Source organism: Papio anubis, chromosome 6 (genome assembly GCF_008728515.1).
Source record: "Papio anubis isolate 15944 chromosome 6, Panubis1.0, whole genome shotgun sequence".
Taxonomy (NCBI): domain Eukaryota; kingdom Metazoa; phylum Chordata; class Mammalia; order Primates; family Cercopithecidae; genus Papio; species Papio anubis.
In genome coordinates this window covers 127,408,082-127,430,229 of record NC_044981.1, presented here as the reverse complement: position 1 = coordinate 127,430,229, position 22,148 = coordinate 127,408,082, and the positions used below count along the sequence as shown (strand labels likewise).

The 22,148-nt window shown below is 35.0% G+C and overlaps 1 protein-coding gene across 19 annotated transcripts in view; it reads right to left on the bottom strand.

Annotated features, from left to right (window-relative positions):
- The window catches only part of AHI1 (Abelson helper integration site 1), a 216,920-nt gene that overhangs the window by 56,947 nt on the left and 137,825 nt on the right, over positions 1 to 22,148 (bottom strand). For 17 of the 19 annotated variants that reach the window (XR_002521763.2, XR_002521761.2, XR_002521765.2 and 14 more), the window contains one exon: positions 20,282 to 20,337. Coding sequence is in view for 15 of the 19 variants with exons in the window: in XM_009206039.4 (XP_009204303.2) it covers positions 20,282 to 20,337 (56 nt within the window). In the remaining 4 variants the exon portion in view is untranslated. Of the gene's footprint in view, positions 1 to 11,448; positions 14,283 to 18,010; positions 18,697 to 20,281; positions 20,338 to 22,148 lie in introns of those variants that run through there. The other 2 variants (XM_021937829.2, XM_021937827.2) reach the window with 2 other exon arrangements.

Genomic DNA, 22,148 nt, shown 5'->3' with positions numbered 1-22,148 from the left:
AACAGTCAAAATCAACTTTATCAGAACTCTGTAAACTAACTAAAGGCTTACAATAATCTCAAGAGTGTGAATTTAAGAATAACAGCCAAATATCAGCAGAAACAGCAAGCTTTGTGGAATTTTAATTTTCTCTATTGGTATTATCCCCTTGCCAACTTGGTGGTAGCCTTACAAGCCAATAATCTCATAACTATGCAGTTACTAGACAGGGCAGAATGGTTCTGGAGCACCTCCAAAGCCCAATCTCAAAGAAATGTCACTTTATGACCTGTGTAGCAGCTCCCTGAAAAGCTCCATTCCCAGGGCTCATCTTTCTTTCTTTCTTTTTTTTTTTTTGAGATGGAGTCTCACTCTGTGGCCCAGACTGGAGTGCCATGGTGCAATATCGGCTCACTGCAACCTCCGCCTACTGGGTTCAAGTGATTCTCCTGCCTCAGCCTCCCAATTAGCTGGGATTACAGGTGCCCGCCACCATATCCCAGGACTCATCTTTTTAAGATCTGACTCACAGCATGCTGTGTGAATGATTATATCCCTAGGGCATTTGTCAAAAGCAATTAATGGTAGCTGTTTAACACTGCACCTGCCTTAGGTGGTGATATGAGTTAGGACTAGATAAATTAATCTCCAGTTTGCCACATTATATAAGTTAAAATATCCACTTGGGAAAAAGTTATGAAAGATGCAAGGAAAGAGGAAAGTATGTCTCCATATGGGAGGCAAAACAGTTAACAGAATTGCTCCTGAGAAAGCCCAGATGTTGGACTTAATAGACAAATATTTTAACTACTATTATAAGTATGTTCAAAGACCTAAAGGAAACCTTGTCTAAAGAGAAAGTATAAATGATACCTCACCAAACAAACAAAACAAAAAATCAATATAGAGATATAATTTAAAAAAAAAAAGTGAAATTCTGCAGTTGAAAAGTACGATATTCACTAGAGGGACTCAATAGTAGATATGAACTGGCAGAAGAATCAGTAAACTTCAAGATAAGTAAATTGAGATGATTTAGTCTGAGCAACAGAAGGAAAATAGAATGAATAAAAATGAACAGAGCCTCAGAGAATTATGGGATGCTATCAAATGTACCAACATACGCATAATGGGACTCCCAGAAGAAGAGTCAGAGAAAGGGGGAAAAATGACCCCAAACTTCCCAAATTTGATGGAAAACATTAATCTGCACATTGACAAGCTAAATCAACTCCAAGTAGAATAGATTAAAAAAGATCTATATCTAGACAAATCATGGTCAAATGACTGAAGGCCAAAGATAGTATATTTGATAGAATAAAACAAGATAGAATAAAACAACTCATCACACAGAAGTGATTCTCAATAAGATTAACAATAGATATCTCATAAAAAAATGTGAAGGCCAGAAGTTAGTGGGATGATGCTTTTGATACTGTGTTGAAAGCAGACTCAACCAAGAATTCAAACTATCCTGCAAAACAATCCTTTAAAAAAAAAAAAAAAAAAAGGGACGGTCCAGGCACGGAGGCTCACGCCTGTAATCCCAGCATTTTGGGAGGCTGAGGCGGGTGGATCATGAGGTCAGAAGTTCAAGACCAGCCTGATCAACATGGTGAAACCCTGTCTCTACTAAAAATACAAAAAAATTAGCTGGGCGTGGTGAGGCGTGCCTGTAATCTCAGCTACTCAGGAGGCTGAGGCAGGAGAATCACTTGAACCTGGGGGCAGAGGCTGCGGTAAGCTGAGATCGTGCCACTGCTCTCCAGCCTGGGCGACTATCTCAAAAAACAAAAGAGGAAGGAAAAGCAGTGTCCTGGGTCACCGAAAAAATAAATAAAAAAAAAAGGTGAAATAAATACATTGCAAGATAATTGGTAACTCAAGAGAGGTTGTTGCTCGTGGATCTGCCCTTCAAGAAAAACTAATAGAAGTCCTTCAGGCTGAAATGAAAGGGCACTGACAGTAACTAAAATCCATTTAAAGAAATAAAGAACACTGATAAAGGTAACTACACAAAATATAAAAACCAGCATATATATATATATATATGTTTTTGTTTGTAATTCTTTTCTCTCCATCTAATTTAAAAAAGCTTTGTAAAGAAATAGTTATAAAAATAAGCTGGTGGGCTTAAAATGTATAAAGACATAATTTGCATGAGAAGAACAGCACAAAGGAGGCAGAAGGGAAGCGAACTATCTTGGGGCAAAGTTTTTATATACTATTGAAATTCACTTGGTATTAATCCAAACCAGATTGTTGTGAGATGTTAATTGTAATTCTAAGGGTAAACACTCAAAAAACTCAAGAAAATATGCTAAAGGGAAAAGAAAATTAAAATTACATAGTAAAAAATGCTAATTTAACCCCCCAAAGTGACTAATCGTGGAACAAAGGAAAAACAACAATAATAATACATCAGACATATAAAACTCCAAAACCAAACTGTAGACATCATCCTATCTTATCAGTAATTTCATTAAGTGTAAACAGATTAAACACTCCAAATAAAAAGCAGAGATTATCCAAATGAATAAAATAAATAATCCAATTACAAGCTATGTACAGAAGAACACTTCAGATTTAAGGACACAAGACTGCTGAAAAAAGGGAAGCAAATGGAAATCAAAAGAGAACTGGAGTGTCTAATCTAATATCAGGCAAAATAGACTTTAAGAGAAAAACTCACTAGAGACAAAGAAGGACATTTTATAAAAATAAAAGGGTCAACCAATCAGGAAGACTTAAAAAGTATACACATGTAAGTACTTGATACAGTCTCAAAGATCAACATAAAAATAGAAGATTTAATCAATGCTGTAAACAACTAGACCTAATAGATGTCTATAGGATGCTTCACTTAACAAAAGCAGAATACATGTTCTTCTCGAGTGTACTAGAACATTCTCTAGGAGACAATATGTTAGGCCCAAAAATAAAACTTATTTAAATAAATAAATTTTAAAAACCTGAGAGCATAGAAACTATGTTCTCCAACCATGATAAACTGAAAATCATTCACAGAAAATTTCGCAATGTGTGGAAGGAACATAAAGAACATACTCCAAATAACCATTGGGTCCAAAAATAAAACCTCAGGGAAATTACAAGAGAATAAATGAAAAGAAAAACACATATACCAATATATATGGGGTATAGAAAAAGCAGTAATTTGATGAAATTTTATAGCTGTAAATGTTTTTATTAAGAGAAAAAAGATATCAAGTGAATGTTTTTACTCCATACCTTAAAAATTGTTAAATAAAAATTAAACCCAAAGGAAGCAGGGGGAAAAAAAATTAGAGTGGAAATAAATAAAACAACAAATAGAAAAAGAGTAGAGAAAATTAGTGAAATAAAAATTGGTTCTTTGAAAGATCAAGAAAATAGACAAAACTTCAAATAGACTGACCAGGGTAGAAAAAAACAAAAGGTAAGATCCAAATTAATAAAATCAGGAATGAAAGAGGGAGTATCACTAACTACTTTAGGAAAATAAAATGGATTATAAGGAAGTGAACTATCAATTGTATGTTAACAAATTAAATAGCTTATATGAAAGGGACGAAATCCTAGAAAGATGCAACTTAAAACTGACTGAAGAAGATAGAAAATGTGAATAGGCCAATAAAGAGATTAAATCAGTAATCAAAAAACTGCCCAGAATGCATCGTTGGTGAATTGTACCAAATGTTTAAAGAAATGCCAATCTTTCACAAACTTTCCTAAATTAAGAGACAAATGAACATTTTCTAATTCATTCCATCAGTCTTACCATGATCCCAAAACAGACAAGAAAATTACAGATCAATGTCCCTTATGAATACTGATGCAAAACTCTCAACAGTATACCAATAAACAGAAACAACAACATATGAAAAAGATTATATTATACATCATAACAAGTGGGATTTGTCACGGGAATGACAGGTTGGCTTAACATACTAAAATCTATCAATGTAATAGACCATATTAATAGCATTAAAGGTAAGATCCACAGAATAAACTCAGTAGATTGGAAAAGCATTCAACAACATCTTCTAATAAAAACACTCAACAAAGTAAGAATGCAAGGAAATGTCCTCAACCTGATAAAGCCTATATATAGCCTTTCTAGCTAGAAAGGCTATATATAGGCTACACACACACACACACACACACACACAAAAACACACACACACACACATAGAAGCATAGCTAATTTCATAATTAATGGTGAAAGACTGAAAGTTTACCTTCTAAGATTAGGAAAAAGACAGGGACATTCATTCACACCACTTCAACATTGTACTGGAGGTTCTAACTGGAAAAATTAGGCAAGGAAAAAAAAAAAAGGCACCCAGATCGGAAAGGAGAAGTAAAACTATCTCTATTAGCAGAGTATGCAGATAATCTCAAAGAATTGACACCCCCAACAAGAAAATCTAAAACAAACAAACAAAAAAAAACTGTTAGAATATACAAATTTAAAAAGGTCACAGGATACATGACCAATATACAAAAAAACCACTTATCTTTCTATACCCAAGCGATAAACACCTTTACCAGAGTAATGAACAATCTGAATATAAAACCAATTCCATTTGCAATGGCATACAAATAAATTTAACAACAACAACAAAAAAACGCTAAGAGTTATACACTGAAAACCACAAAACACCACTCAAAAAATTTAAACAGGCCTAAATAAATGGACCCATGCTAAAAGACTGGGAAGACAACGTTTTCACAATTTGATCTGTGAATTCAATGCAATTCCCGTAACAAATATTGCAAGACTGACAAAGTGATCATAAGATTCCTACAGAAATGCAAGGGATCTAGAATAGCCAAAACAATCTCAAAAAAGAACAAGGTTGAAGGCCACACCCTGATTTTAAAACTTCTACAGAGGTACAGTAATTAAAACAGTGTAATGCTGACCATAAGAATAGGCGTGTGTATGGATCAATGCAAAAAAATTCAGACTCTAGATATAAACTCTTACATTTTTGGTCAACTGATTTTCAACAAGGGTGCCAAGACAATTAAAAGGAAAAAAAAAAAAAAAACCCAAAACCCACAAACAACCCCCCAGGCCGACTTTTTTCAACAATAGCTAAATGCAAAAGAATAAAGTTGGATCCTTAACTCACACTGTCTACAAAGTAAAGTCAAACTGGATTATAGACCTTAAAGGTAACAGCTAAATATATAAAACCCTCATAAGAAAATCTGAGAGTCAATCTTCAGATCAGGCAATGGTTTCTTAGACATAATATCATAGGTACAAGTGACAAAATAAAAGAGTAAACTAAACTTTATCAAAATCTAAAACATTTTGTGTGTCAAAGGATATGATCAAGAAAGAAAAAAGACGACCTATAGAATGGAAGAAAATATTTGCAAATCATATACAGTCAACCTTCGGTACCCTTAGAGGATTGGTTCCAGGATCCCCCTTGGATAACAAAATCTATGGATGTTCAAGTCCCTTATATAAAATAGTATTTGCATACAACTTACACAATCCTCCCATACACTTTAATCTCTAGTTTATAATACCTAATACAATGTAAATGCTATATAAATAGTTGTTATACTATTTTTTGTTTACATTATTTTTATTTTCATATTGTTTTTTTTTTCAAATATTTTCCATTTGTAGTTGGTTGAATCTGTGAATGCAGAACCTACAGACACGGAGAGCTGAATGTATCTAAGAAGAGACTTGTATCCAGACTATACAAATAACTCTTACAAGTCAATAACAGGTTAACTTAATTAGATACAAATAATATGAATGTATTTACATTAAAAATTTATATATATTTTATAAAATTTTACAATTTTTATGTACTATATAGGTATATTTACATACTATATGCCTGGTACATATTAAGTACTCAAGAGTTAGGTATAATTATTATTAAATTCCTAAATTATTTGAGTATTAACAAGGAATGATATTTTCTGTAGAATGCCTACAACTCCCTCCCTTCCTTTCTTCCTTCCTTCTTCCCTCCCTCTCTCTTCTTTCTTTCCCTTCCTTTCCTTTTTCCTTTCCTTTCCTTTCTCTCTTCTCTCTCTCTCTTTCTTTTTTAGAATTAGAGGAGAATCCATAAAGTGAAAGCAAGTTTATTAGGAAAGTAAAGGAATACAGAACGGCTACTCCATAAGCAGAGCAAGCCTACTTCAACTCCATTTCTGAAAACCAAAAATTATTTCTCAGTTTGGTAAAATAAGCTCTGACACACACACACACACACACACACACACACACACACACACACACATACACACAGAGTGTAAAAATCTAGTATACATAATTATATAATAAAACATAATTATAATCTCCCGAATTAGAAAATGAGTAAAGAATCTGAATTAGACATTTCTCCAAAGAGAATATACAAATGTTATTTCAGAAGATGCTCACATTATTGTCATTGGGAAATGCAAATGAAAATCATGAGGCATCACTTCCCATCCACTAGGATAGCTATAATAAAGAATCAGTAACAAGTTAGGATGTGGAGAAATTGCAACACTCATTCATGTCTGGTGTGATTGTAAAGTGGTTCAGTTGCTTTGGAAAACATTTTGACAGTTCCTCAAAAGGTTAAACAGAGTCACCATATGATGCAGCAATTCTACTTCTAAATATATACCCAAGAGAATGGAAAACTTATGTCCATGCAAAAACCTGTACATGAATGCTCACAGAGTAATATTCATGGTAGCTAAAAATGGAAGCAATCAAAATGTCCATCAGTGAATTAATGGATAAAAAATGTGGCATATCCATATACTTGATATTATTTTTGGTCATCAAAAGGAATGAAATTCTGATACATGGCACAACATGGATGAACCTTGAAAACATTATGGTAAGTGAAAAAAGCCAGACACAAAAGGCTACACAGTGCGTTTATATAAAATATCCAGAATAGGCAAACCCATAGAGACGGAAAGTTGATTAATAGTTGTTAGAGGTGAAGAAATGGAAGGGATCATTTTTAATGAGTATGAGATTTCTTTTGGGGGCCAACGAATGTTTCAAAATCAGACAGAGGTGGTGGCTGCAAAACTCTAAAAATATATTAAAACCACTGAACAGTACACTTTAAAAGGGTGCATTTTACGCCATGTGAATTATATACAAATCAAGCTGTTACAAAAAAAGAACATCATGGAAATGATTGTTAAAGGAAGTGTAGCTGCTTATGATGAAGAAAGCAACAGTGCAAACAAAAATACAGATAAGGAGACCATATTTCTCCACATCAGAGAAGACAACCTTGATCCTGGCCATGGAAATAGACAAAAGAGGTCAGACTGTGGAAATATAATCAAAGGAGAAAGCAACATATGTGGGACATAAGAGAACTAGCTAAGCTTAACATATTACACTAAGGTATTGTTCTTAAGACCAAACAGCTGGTAGTACCAATGACAGAAAACTAAAGTGGAAAGGCCCAGTGAAGGTCCTGGGGAAGACAGGAGTTTTATTGAGCGGTGCTTATTTTTATTTTTATTTATTTATTTATTTTTGAGACGGAGTCTTGCTTTGTTGCCCAGGCTGGAGTACAGTGGCACGATCTCGGCTCACTGCAAGCTCCGCCTCCCAGGTTCACGCCATTCTCCTGCCTCAGCCTCCCGAGTAGCTGGGGCTACAGGTACCCGCCACCATGCCTGGCTAATTATTTTTATTTTTATTTTTAGTAGAGATGGGGGTCTCACTGTATTAGCCAGGCTGGTCTCGATCTCCTGACCTCGTGATCCACCCACCTCGGCATCCCAAAGTGCTTGGGATTACAGGCGTGAGCCACTGTGCCCAGCCGAGCTGTGCTTATTTTTAGGTTCTTTAAATTACCAAGTGGTGACAGTCTAAGTATGGATTATAAAGATCTTTTTTCTAGTAAACGAGAAAGAAGAATTAGGATTAGAATATCAGCTGGACAGTCATTCATGCTTGAACATTAGCTGAAACTTAAGTGTGTACAGTGAGCTTACCAAGTAGGTCTCAAGGAAGAGAGGAAGCAGCCCCATCACCTCATTCTTGGGTGATACAAATAATCACCTTCTCATTCCTTCACTCCTTTTCTTCAAGCAGCTGTCTGTGGCATGTGGGTAGCATAGTTTGAAGTGTAGCAGGTGTTTGTAATTTCCTTTCTCAAGGTCACAGGTGACTCTGCCAGTGCACTACAAAAACCACAGCTTCTGGGCCCCTTTCTTCCCACCAAACCCCAAGATCCCCTTCTCACATCCAGATTGCTCCGTTACTTACACATCTTTAACCCACTCCACAGCTATTAGAACTGAAGTGCCCCTCTTCCCAGGAAACGGACTAAGATTCTATCCACTAGCCTCAGATCGTTATCTGTTTGAAACTTCTTTGTGGGTTGATGGAATGTTTTCCAAGAAATGTTTTAGAAATTGGCTTTCTTAGATAACTTCCATGGTGGATTTATTAAGAAGGAGGAAATCAAGGTCATCATGCTCTTTTTAGCTGTCATTCTGTTCAGCCTTTCCAGTGGTGCCTGTTGTCTCCAACCTCATTGTCACACTCCTTGCCTAATCCTATTGAAAGTTACAGTTACGTTACAAAGATCAGATAATATACAGTATGTAGCAGGGCTTTTAAAAATATACATTGTTTCATACATGCTAACTGCTATTAATACTACCTAAACTGCTCTCAATTTTCACAAAATTTGCCTTGTGTCACTGAATGACATTAGAGTTTAATGGTTTATTCACATAAACTGACTCTGCTTTTAGAGTTAATATTTTTGGCTCATTTATCATAATGAATTAACACATTAAATCTAAATGATTCTAGAAGACGCTTAAAGACCTTTTGTCTGTTTTCTCATTGGCAAAAGGTGATGATGATAATAATTTATCTCACAGAATTATTATGACATTCAAGTGAGATTATCTACTTTGCACAATATATAGTAGGTGCCCAATAAATATAATCCAATTCCTGAAGTTCTTCAAATTATCACAGAGGAAAGGTGTTTTGTAGTAAAATATTTCTGTAGAACACTCACAGCTATAAATGTGATCATATTTTCTAAATCAAATGCAGATCCACTAACTGGAATTCCTCTGCTGAAAACCAGGATTTATTTTCAGATTTGGTAAAATAAGCTCTGAATCCAAAAAGTGCTCCCAGAGAAGTCTGCATGTGTTGCCATAAGATAGTACCAGCCAGAGATAAGCTGACAAGAAAACTTTATGAAGTTTGATTTCAAATACAGAATAAGAAGGGTTTTTTCCCCCTTTTAGGGATTTATCTTACTTAATCTTTATGCATCTAGCTAATCTGTGACCCAATTATGTAGTTATACCAAGGGTGTCTGTGTTAGTGACTGCCGTGAGGCTATCTCTGTCAAAGACTAATCTCACTGCTGGGGACACTGAGATGACAGGATAGAGTATCAGAAGAAGATGAAACTTGGTGAACTTACATGTTTATCATGGCAAAAAAACAATCTATGGAACATTAGTAGTGGCAGATGGTAGATGTCCATCTAGGCAGGAAAACCAGGGTACTAGTAGTTTGATAACTTTTGATTAAATTTCTCCCCAAATAGAAAGTAATGCTCCATAACAATGTGTGTTAAATTTTTTCTTTTCCAAATAATTGTTTCTTTCATTTCATGGCCTGTTAACTCAAGGTTTGCTTGCTGCTAGTGACTATATTACTGCTTCCTTAGAGTGGTCAAATTTTATTTTCCTTTTGGGAAAGGGAAATTTTAAGTAACCACTATATCTTATTTTAAAAGCATGCAGTAAATGCTTTGTTAAAGTACAATACAACACTGAAATTACTATTAAGTAATAACACTCCCCAGGTAAAATTACTTAAAAATAAAAACTTAAATTGCCTGCAGGAAAAAAAAATGCTGCCATTTTGATTTTGTGCACTGTTTAATATTTTTCTAATGTTTTTGAATAAAGAAAACTTAGATGAGGCATTATAAAACTTGTCAATGTTACAAAGTTTGGAAGAGAGCTATTACCATAGTTGAGAAAATCAAGATTCAAAAGAATATTGACAAGCAGGTTAGTGAGTCAAAAATGAATCTATGAAATTCAGTAAAAATAAATGGACAACTTTGCAATTAGGGTTAAATAGTAATAGCTAATGGCTGAGAGATTACTGTGTGTTAGACACAGTATTTAGTACTTGAAACAACAGAATGATATTAATAAGGCAGACACTATTCTCATCTTCTTTCCAGATATAAGGATAGTATGAGGCACAAATATATAAATAATGAGAAGATCTGTCTTGACGGCCTATCTTTAAAACATCAAGGAGTTATGGTAGGTCACAATTCAATAACAAACAAAATATCCAGATAATAGAAACCAATAATACTACTACATTTTTTGTATTATAATTGGAACATTAAGTCTAGTTCTATATGCCACTTTTCTGAAGAACATAAATAAATTGGAAAGGAATCAATACTAAGAGAAGTTAAAAAAAAAAAAAAGAAAGGACATAGCCTAAAAAAGAGAAGAACAAGATGAAACATCAGTCCTCAAACATCTTAAGAGCTATATTTACATAACAGGAAAATTATTTGTACTACAATGATCTAAATGCAGAGCAAAGCTAATATACTAATTATCTGTAGCAAAGAACAAAACTTGAGTAATTAATGAACACAGTGTTCTTAACATAGAACTAGTTTTTATATTTTCCCTGAAAAGAATGTATCCACAAGTAAGGGTACACTTTCTTTAGTAACTACTGATACTCTTTTCATATGCTGAACTTAAATGACTAGAAACATACTAGAAATGTCTCAATACTCTTATCACAATATTCCAATATCAGTAGATAACACAGTCTCTGAAAAACTCTTGATGGAAATCTCAATAACTTCAGAGGCTTTTATGTAACATGTTAAGAGAAAATAACTTCTTGGCTCTATATTTACTATGTGTGTGATCCTAGGGAAGCCTCTCTTCACTTTTCAGTGCCTCAGTTTCAAATTTATAAAATGGAAATAATAATATCTACCAAATAGAATTATGCAGAATAAAAGTAGGCATAGATATCAGAACTATATACTGGTAACACAGTAAGTGTTCAATACATGTAAGCCTTTATTATATCATTAATGTTCACAACAAAGCACTACTAAGTTTAGTAATTTAATATTTATATGTTGCCCAGGCTGCAATACAGTGGTGCGACTGTAGTTCACTGCAGTCTTGAACTCCTGGGCTCAAGTGATCCTTCTGCTTCAGCCTCCACAGAGGCTGGGACAACAGGTGCATGGTACTGCACCTGACTAATTAAAAAAAAAAAAGTTTTTAAGAGACGGGTTCCTGCTGTGTTGTCCAGGCCAGTCTTGAACTCTTGGCCTCAAGCGATCCTCCGGCCTTGGAAGTGCTGGTATTACGGGTATGCGCCACTGCACCTGCCCCTTTTCTTATCTTAGAAAAAATAGTGAGAATTTATGAAATGAAGAAAACAGATTACTGGGTGTTCATTCAGTAGAACACTAGGCAGCCTGACCAGTGTCCTCCCTCTGTCACACTATATACTATATGTGTTCTCCAACCCATCTGCTGGCTAAATTGCACAGATACATGGATCCCACATCCCACTGCTTAGCATTGTTTATCAAGCACTGATTTTATGAAGGTAGGGACTGGGCCCTATAGTGAAGAGACTTAGATTCTGATCTACCAACAACACCTAACCTATGCCCACATATTAAGCAGCATGAAGTTTTCAACAAAAATGGTGGTGGCGTTAACTGCCACATTATAATATAGGGAAGTGAATTCTAACTGAATCCTAAGAATGAACAAAATGATAAGTGAGCATTCAAAGGATGACCACTAGAGATGTGCTTCATTTTTCTGCTCTAATATATTGTCTGTGAGCAATACGAGCAGTTGAAAAAGACTCACAGAACTTTAGACCCAAAAGTTGACTTTAAGATCAATTTTTTCAACTCTCCTCATTTTAGCAATTAGAAAAGTAAGTCCCTTGGTAAGACACCTTGCACAAATGACCTACTCTACTCCTTTGTCAAATGCTAAAACTCAGTTTGCATCTTTCTCCTGCCTCATTCATACTGCTGGATCTTTCCTTCCATCTGATAAATATTTATTTTGAATGGGATACTGTTGTATAATTACCCAAACTGTACTTTTCACTTTCACAGAACATGGAAAAAGAAATATTTATTTCACATTCTATATAGGTTTATCTCATGGCAGTTCTTTTGGCAAAATTCTTTCTTTTCTGAAATGAGTCAGTAACATATCCACAGGGCTAAATTAATTGCTATTCTATTTTCCATCTCCTCTCATGATGAGCCTCTTGAATTGCTTCTGATTCACCATGCCTCCTAGTGTGACCATCCAGCTTCCTTTCTGGGCCCTGCTCTCATTCTCCCAGAGATAGCATAAAAACACCCTCCGTTTCCATACTTGCATTGGTTTCCGAGATGCTACATTATCCCTGATCTCCTGCCTCCTTTTCTACATTTTGTCTTCTTTGAGGGCTCTTCTTCCAACTTTTAAAATATGGACACACATCCAGGCTGGCCCTCTGTTCTTATTTATTTTTATAGTTTCATCACATATATATTCATTCATTTAAGCAGTATCCACTGAAGGCCTATAAGTAGTGGTGAGTAAGATGGACATGGTCCATGCTGTCATGGAACATACATCCAACTGAGGAAGACCAGGTAAGAAAATAAATAAAAAAATTCCAAATTGGGATAACTGCTGAGAAAAAAAAGGTGTAATAATAAAGACTAATGGGGGTGAAGGAAGGTCTTTTGAAAAGTTAACATTTACCTGGGATCTCAAGAAAAAGCCTATTATGCAAAAGCTTGTGTATATTCAGGGGCAGAGAGACCAAATATTCAAAGGTCCATGGGTGAGTGGGAGAAAGGTTACTCATGCTCAAGAAACTCAGAACAGAGTAACATAGGATGATGCTGAAGAGATAGGCAGAGAGCAGATCATGCTAGGTCCTATAGGCCCTGGGAAAGGGTTTGGGTTTTATCCTAAACATAAGGAGAAGTTACTGAGGGTGTTAAGCAGGAGGTTATCCCATTCTGATTTACATTTGTAAAAGATCACTTCGGCTATCATCACTTACAGAACTGATGAATAAGGTGATCAGATATTTAGGGTTGCCCCAGATAGTCGCAGCTCATGCCTATTGTCCTGGCGTAACTGAACTTCTGCACTGATTCCAGGGAAGAGTCACAATATGCAATAAATAAATACACACATAAATAAAACAAACAAAAAAAAAACAACAAAAAAAAAAGAAGAAAGAAAATTGACTAAGACACAAGCCAGCTGTGGGAGGCAACATTCACCAGGTTTCCTTGTTCCTGATCTCCTTGACCTAACTGGGACCCTTGGGTCTTCCCTTTGATTCTTGACCTAGTTTTACTTCTCAAGCTTGAAATATATTCTTGTCCTTAATATCTGGCTATCTCCTGTAATTAAATAATATTTGGCAGCTGGTATACAGAAATATATCGAGGTCCCATTTGCATAAACTCATTTATTTCTCATAACATTCCACAAGGTAGGTATTATCCCCATTTACAGATGAGCAAACTGAAGCACAAAGAGGTAAAGAAACGTGACTAAAGACAAACACAGCCAAAGAATCAGGACTCGACACCAAGTAATTTGGTTCTGGAATCAGTGTTCTTTACTTTGAACATTGCTTCTCTATGTGAGAAACCATAGGCATATTTAGGAACTGCAAATAACTCAGTGGCCAGAGTGAGTACTGGGACGAACTGGAGATAAGTTTAGAAAAGTAGCTGAAGGGTTTCAAATGACATATGAAACAATTAAGTTTTCATCTGGCAGGTGATGAGGTACACCACAGGATCTTAAATACATGATCATATTTGTGGTTTGGATAAACAGCTCTGTGGAAGAGATTTCGGAGGTGGGTAGGAGGAGAATCGTTCCTGACTCAGCTGTTTCTAAAGACTCTGGACCTACGCCACCTTCTCGGATGGGGCCTTTGGATGCCTATTGTGAAGAACCTGCATGCAATTATACGTGACTTCCCATAACCTACGCCCAGGCCTTCCAACAATGGGATCTCCCTTTTGAACTACAAGTTTTCCTTTGAGTCCCTTTCATCAGCTCTCATCTCCAAGTCTTTTTTATAAGCATACCTCTATTTCCATTTCCAGATTGATCCCGATAGTCCCCTTGTTCAAATCCTTATCACCACAAATGTAGATTTCTGTAGCTTCACAGCTCAGTTACCTTCTTCCTATCGCCACCACCTGCAATTCCATGAGCTGCTTTTATTTAATCCTTTTAAAACATTACTCCCTTGATCATATTATTCTCATGATCAAATGCCTTACTACTGCTTATACAGATAGTCTTAACTGTTAACCTAACATTCAATGATCTTTATAAATTATGCCCAAATCACATTTTATAATCTTCCACTATCTCATCTACACTGCTGCAGTCAAATTTTCTACCCATCTATAAACTCTGTGTACACAGTATGCCCTTCTATGATCTTTGGTCACACTGTTACTCTGGTCTAGCAAATCCTATTGTTTTAAAAATCTCATCCTTTCAAGACCTGGTTTAGCACTTTCCAACTCTAAACAGCCTTCCTAAACCACTTCAGTCCTGGGAATTCCTACAGCACTCAAAGCCTTACACCATATTCCTATACTTGGGCACAAACTGCCTCAGTAACATGACATCCCTTCCATTATTGCTCTGAATTTTTTATTCATTTCATATATTAGAGTTTAGTTGTTTACAGATCACTTTTCTAATGACATCAAAGAACTAAAGACACATTATCTATCTATCGATCTATCTATCTATCTATCGATATGATATCTAAACACCTGTAAAACCATGTTTTATGCTTTTTTTTTTTTTTTTGGTATTTCTGCTTTTCCCATAGTACTTCCATACCTCTCCAGTGCTTGGTATGGTACTACTATCCTATGTATATTGTATATCTAATGTTTCCTGATAATTTAGAAAATTCAATTTATGCTGCTGTTATATCTTCCAGTAATATAAAATTTTCAGAATTTTAAGAGTTTTTCAGGTAGAAAAATTTAGCAAAACTGAAAAAGAAATGGAGGGAAAAAAGTCTAAGAAAAACATAAATGCCAGCAGGGTACGCTAATGGGAAAAAAAATCAACATAAGTTTCATAATTTATAATGTCTGGAGAAATAAACTGATGTGCATATACTTAAAAATGTTATATTATGGAAGACTACAAGTGGTTGTTAAAGAGAACATATTTTGCATTTATATTTGAATTTCAATAGAACTGCTTTGAATTGCTACTTTATTGATAAGTGAAAACAAGTTCTTTTATGACAAGTTATAAAAGCTTATAGTTTATTAGTTCCCTCTCCACCCTGCAATTACCTACAGGAAGAGATTGGCCATGGGTTCTACTTTATGAGTTTTATAGGGGCCCATTCACCCCAGTTTACATACTATGAATTCTTGGAAAATGCAATAAATTGTAGAAAATAAAGTGCTTCCTTTGAATAAAGGACATTTCACTTGAACTCATACATGTATCTACATATAAGCTGTCCCAGTTATTATGTTAAAATATGAAACAGCCATATTTTACATGAATATATGTATAAAGTATACAAAAGTATAATAGTGCAATAGGTGGCACTCTTATGAATCTACAGAATGGGCTAAACAAGGATAACAATCTTACAACAGTCACAACTCAACAGTTGTTGAGTAAGTACAGATATTATATAATCCAAGAGATTCAGGATAAAATTTAATTTATATGATTCAGATCAATACATTTATGAATAAGTTTAGTGTTAATGGCAAACAACATTACAAACATCTCAGAAATATTTCAGAATAACAAAATAAGTCTAGCGCATATTAAAGTTTACTACTGATGAAAAATCATGTGGCAAAAATTCATTTAGCCCTTGGAAAACTTTGAAGAAGGGTAACTGTAGAAGGAATAAATTAATAGCTTTTAAAATTGGTCTTATAAATATGAAGAATAATGAATCAACATTTAAATTTCCGATCAGGTTAGGATGCTTTAAATTCTAATAATTAAAAGAATACTTAAGACAAAGACACATGGCAAGTGTTTCATAGTTGGTATAATCCTGATGAGACAGTCTGGATTTTATTTCAACCTGTTATGATAGATGTGTAGGCCTCTGTGAAAATGCAAGCTGTAATTTTATATACTGCCCAAAATCCATTTGCTAAAAGAAGCTTTGTTCTCTCTACCAGGGATTACAGGGTCATCGAATAAAAACTAAAAATATTAATATTAGTATTACAACTTTGGAATGTAGGAGTTGTACAAAATTTAAGTTATTCATTCGAATAGGCCATATTGACGTCATTTGAATTTTATCATATTAGTTTTCACTGGAAGAGATTCAAAAACAATACTCCTCAAGACATTAGAAATTATATATTCAGTATGGCTTATTATGTTTCAATGTATTTTACATGTATATTAATTCTGCCAGAAAATGTGAAAAGCTATGGGATTTGCCACGCGTATGACTGTACACTGAAAGGTAGATATGTTTTAACTATGTTCCTGGGGGAATACTTCCTTATGCTAGTTGCCATTTCCCTTTGGTTTGCAAATAAGTCCTTCATATAAAGTAAATACAGGACTCAAACTTGTGCTGACTTAACAATTAACTAACTTTTACACCTGCCTTTTAGGGTTCAGACAATAACCTCTGATTAATCTGAGGCTGATATTATCCTTAACTTACTATAAGCGATAAGCAGGTGCAGAGGGACTAATTCTTAAAGTGGCATGATGTAAATCTTTTCGTATAATCTAATATCATGATTATCTCATGTCTTATTTACTTTTTCTATTATCAATAGTACAGTGTCTGAATGAATATCATTCAGGACAAAAATCAGTGAAAAGAAAGCCACACATTTAACCATCAAAACTGACCTAGGACATCAGGTATAAAGAAAATAAAACAATATCTATAATATACGAGCAGGCCACATAGGTTCCTTACACAAGAGAATGACTAGCAGTCTGATGTCCAATGTCTCTTCTGCAATACTAAATGCCAGAATGCAAAGATAATCAATTTCCACAATATTTTGAGGAGAAAAGGTTATGTTCAAGTAATTAAAAATCCTGGCAAGCTGTCTAATAGTAAAGGCAACTGACAAGTATTTAAAAATATGTAGACTCGGATAATTCACTTCCCATTTTCTAATTCTTGAAGAACAACTAGAAAATGTACTCTGAGGTATAAACAAAATTAAGAGCTCAGCATGCCAAAAAAAAAAAAATTAAGCGATTACAGACAGTTAAAATAGAGGTTTGATTCTTTTTCCTGGAGGGGGTGTCATGTCATGTCATGTGGAGATTTTTTTTTCACTTTCTATTAAAGGTATCTCAAAAAAACAAATATGGTACTATTTGTAAGAAAGAAAGAAAAAAAACCCAAACAAAAAAAATCAAAGTTCATGTAGTAAATCAAAAGCAAAAAGGAAACAAGTAAATTAAAAAGAGAGTGAGAGGTGACATGGAACAAAGGGACAGAGGTGGCTTTGTTCTCAGGCTGATCTTTATTTACTGAAGGGACACTGGATTATATTATAGTACTATAGAATCAAACTCAAGTTTGATTGACCATAACCATATATTTACTGTAAACTTCATTCAGAATTCCAACATGGAATGTTAAGAAACATGCCGGCGGGGCGCGGTGGCCCACACCTGTAATCCCAGCACTTTGAGAGGCCGAGGCGGGCGGATCACGAGGTCAGGAGTTTGAGACCAGCCTGACCAACATAGTGAAACCCCGTCTCTACTAAAAATACAAAAATTAGCTGGGCGTGGTAGCGCACACCTGTAATACCAGCTACCTAGGAGGCTGAGGCAGGAGAACTGCTTGAACTTGGGAGGAGGAGATTGCAGTGAGCCAAGATTGAGCCACGGCACTCCAGCCTGGGCGACAGAGCGAGACTGTCTCAAAAAGAGAAAAAAAAAAAAAAACATCTTTCCTTTGAAAAGAGGTCTGATAAATTCTCATTTGCTCATTTCCCTCACCCATTTAATGGCTGCAACTAGCATATAGCACTCTCCGAGAACTGCCATTCATGGCAGTACTTGGAGTAAGCAGGATGTGGGTGTGAAAATGGGTAAAGAAGTAAGCTGGGAATCGAGGGTTAAGTCTGGGGTCGAGAAGTCACTCGGGGTCCCAGCCTCAGCTATTCTAAAATCCTGGCTCACTCCCTTTCTGTTTTTTTCTCAGGCTCTAACAGATACTTAAATCATGGTATCTCTTCTTTTTGAGTCAGCAGAATACAAAGTTTGGGGCTACAAATATCCTACTTTGATACATATTTAGACAGACTCCTTTTTTTCCCTCCCTATCCTAATCATTTTCTTCTCCTAAGCCCTTTAAAGAAAATAAGAGAATATAGGTTCAAGGATGGAAATAGGTAAAATTACATTTCTGTGAAAATCAGACTTTACCTGTTCTGGTCTGGGACCAGAGAGCATTGGGTAATAATAATGAACAGACTTATGATTCCATTTACAGGTGATGGAGAAAGGGCAAAGATTAAGTGTTGGCAAGCTGGGAGGCTGTCATGGAGAGAGGTAGTAACATCCTTAGTTTGTAGCAGAGACACAGAAGGAGAAGAGCAGCCAATCCTTCCTCAAAAAAATACATCAAAAAGGACTGAGTATATTATTCAAATATATTAAAATAATAAATTTTTCTTAATTGCCATCTTTAATTTTTTAATACTAAAGAATAAAATTTATAATCATGTTATGGCTACTCTTTTAGCATATTTACTAAAGGATAACTGAAACATACATACTACAGTCAAGTACTTTTTAATGAGTATGCTAATTCCTCATGTACTGGTCTTTTCTGGAGTCCCACATATTAAGTTATCAAACATGTTAAATCAATCATAGGGATTTACTACAAATAGAAAATAGAGTCAATTTGCTACTGAGGCATATATTAATCATCAACACAATTCAAATACTTTAATATTATCTTTATTTATTTATTTTGGAGATGGCGTCTTGCTCTGGTGCCAGGCTGGAGTGCAGTGGCGCAATCTCTGCTCACAGCAACCTCCACCTCCTGGGTTCAAGCGATTCCCCTGCCTCAGCCTCCTGAGTAGCTGGGACTACAGGCGTGCACCACCACGCCCAGCTAATTTTTTGTATTTTAGTAGAGACAGGGTTTCACCATGTTGGCCAGGATGGTCTCGATCTCCTGACCTTGTGATCTGCCCGCCTTGGCCTCCCAAAGTGCTGGGATTACAGGCATGAGCCACCACGCCCGGCCATCTTTATTTTCTTAATTGGTACAGTTTAAATATCCCTAATCCAAAAACCTGAAATATGAAATCCTCCAAAATCTGAAACTTTATGAACATTGACATGACTTTCAAAGAAAATGTTCATTGGGACATTTTGGATTTCTAATTTTTGGCTCAGGGATGCAGGAAGTGTAACACAAATGTTCCAAAACTTGAAAAAGACCAAAATCCAAAACACTTCTGGTCCCAAGCATTTTGGATAAGGGATACTCAACCTATATCACCAAATCTTTCTCACGGCAGGAAATGGAGAATCACAGGAAGTACGTGGAAGACTTATGAATACAAAGGATAAGAAGTAAGAGTAGGACTAGGGAATGTACAGTGTACTCCATATCACCTTATGAGTCTTTTAATTGCAAACTAGCAACTAATATATGTTTCACACAAATATTATATTTAGAGACTAAAAGGGAAATCTAATTCTCTTCCTTTTATTAATAAAACTTTTTAAATATAGTGAATAGATGCTATAATTGTTAAATGCCTTTTGTTGAGAAGAGGGATAAAAGATAAGACTTCAGTTCTATAATAATAAAGCAAAGTAACCTATAAGAGAAATGAAGCATAATGGCCTTTTTTCACTATTATAAAACATTCACTTTAAATAATGATGCTGATGCTGGTGCACAAAATAACATTCATTTTTAGAACGGTAAAAATCAATTTGTACAAATATTTACATTACATTATCAAAACTATAAATTATCTCTAAGTTAACAACATTAATATAAACCAATCTTGCAGGTTATATCCTGCAAGATATATCCTGCAAAGTTATATACTTTCGGCAAAAGGGAGGTTGTAAGAGCTTTCTACAATGCCACTGTAACTATAACCAGTATAATTTTGTAGTTTCTTAACACTTTTAACAATGCAGCAACAGACTGTCTTACCGTTGGTGCTGTATCTACCTGATGGTTACAAGGCTTTCTTCCTATGCTGATAATCCCTGTGGAAAGAAAACAATGTGAATATTTGGTTATTAAGCCTGTCCATTTCATGTTGAAAATATTTATGCCATTTTAGTGGAAAAACATTTATTATGACTCACACAGCTTCCAAGAAAAAAGTCTCACTCGGAAGGCAGGATCCTTTAAAGATGTATCATGAATTCTTTGGTCAGAAACAGTTGGTGAGTTTAGCTAAACTGACTCAAGGTTAGCTAAGTCTTTTTTCCCATTCAAGTGATGCCTAGCAATAGTGCAAGATGCGTCCATATCCTGCTCTCAGCTCAAAAATCACACCATTATCTGGGCTCTGCTGCTTTTCTTCTATGAAAGTTTTATTTCTGATTCAAGGATATGAAGTTTTTAAAAAGAAGTGTCACAAGGGCTATGAAGTGAATCACCACTGTCTTATTTTCTCAAAAGAATAAATAAATCCATCTGAATTTCTCTTTGATCATCTGACTTCCTACTATGACATACTCTATTTATTCAATCACCATGAGTATCTGAAGAAAAATGTTCCCCTGATTCCCTCCTTTAAAATGGTAACACAGACGGCTAATCTCGAGAAATATTCTTTTATCATTTGTGGATTTATCTTTTTGTTCTCAATGTTCTCTACTGCATTTCTTTGTAATAAACAGCCTTTCAGGACGTGACATAGGACATCTCATCTGTAAAGACACTGGTTCAAAGTTTAACTCAAGTTAAAAATGAACACAAGTGTGGGTCTTGTTTAATTCCTAATTTCTGTCTACTAGCAAACTAACCTATAATTTAGGATATTAACAGTTTGTTCAAATAATGCTAAAGGTTGTCATATGCAGGACTAGAGGCAAGAACTACAATGTCTGTTAATAGCAATTAGTAAAATTCCTAGTTTAAATATTAGTTCTTCTTCTAAAAGCATATGACTCATTTTTCTTAAAGTATGGTAAAGGATTAAGTGAGATCAACACAAACAATCACTTTCTATCGCTTTGCAAGAGTATTTTCAAAATGAATCATGAAACATGATTAAAGTAAGTTTTTGTTTCATTAAATTTTTTTAACATTTATTGTTAGCCAGTGAAGTATAAAGCACTATACTACCTTCATTCAATTGACTAATATTTTTGAGTGGTTATTCTTGGCACCCAGTGATAAAAGATGAATATATTACAGTTTCTGACTACAAGAGTCTAGTAAAATATGGATATCCTTTTTTGAAGAACTGCCACAGAGCAAATTAACAGAGTTTCATCTTAAGTGTAATAAAATCTTTAAGGTAATTTTGATGGAAAGACACTCTTCTTCATAGAGTAACACCAGTTTTGGGTAAATTTTTTTTTTTCAAAGGGTACAACACGCAGGCAAATACTCAAGTAATGTAGATTCCTATTGTAAGATTTTAACAATACAGAAGCATACAGAGAATAAATTGAGAAATCCCAACTTTGTCAGCCCCTACAGTCTCACAATCCTAGCTGCAACCACTGAGAACTGTGTGGCATGGCAACTGGCTTTCAAATGAGAGTGGTCATGCCAGAGTTCAGCAATTAACAACATCTCACACACAATTAACAACATCTCACACACGTCTTCTCGCTACTGTAATCTGACTGCTATAAAATTGACCTAGGCTGATTACCGATTTTTAAATTCTTATCTAAATAGAAAGTAATTTCAATTGGAGTAAAGGAACTTTAAAATAATAAAAACCAAAGTAAACCAGGAAAAAATCTATACACATAGTTTATATGATAACAAGAAAAAAAAAACAAAAAAACTCTACAGATTTTAGAGTTTCAATTTTAGGATAAGAATGTTTTGA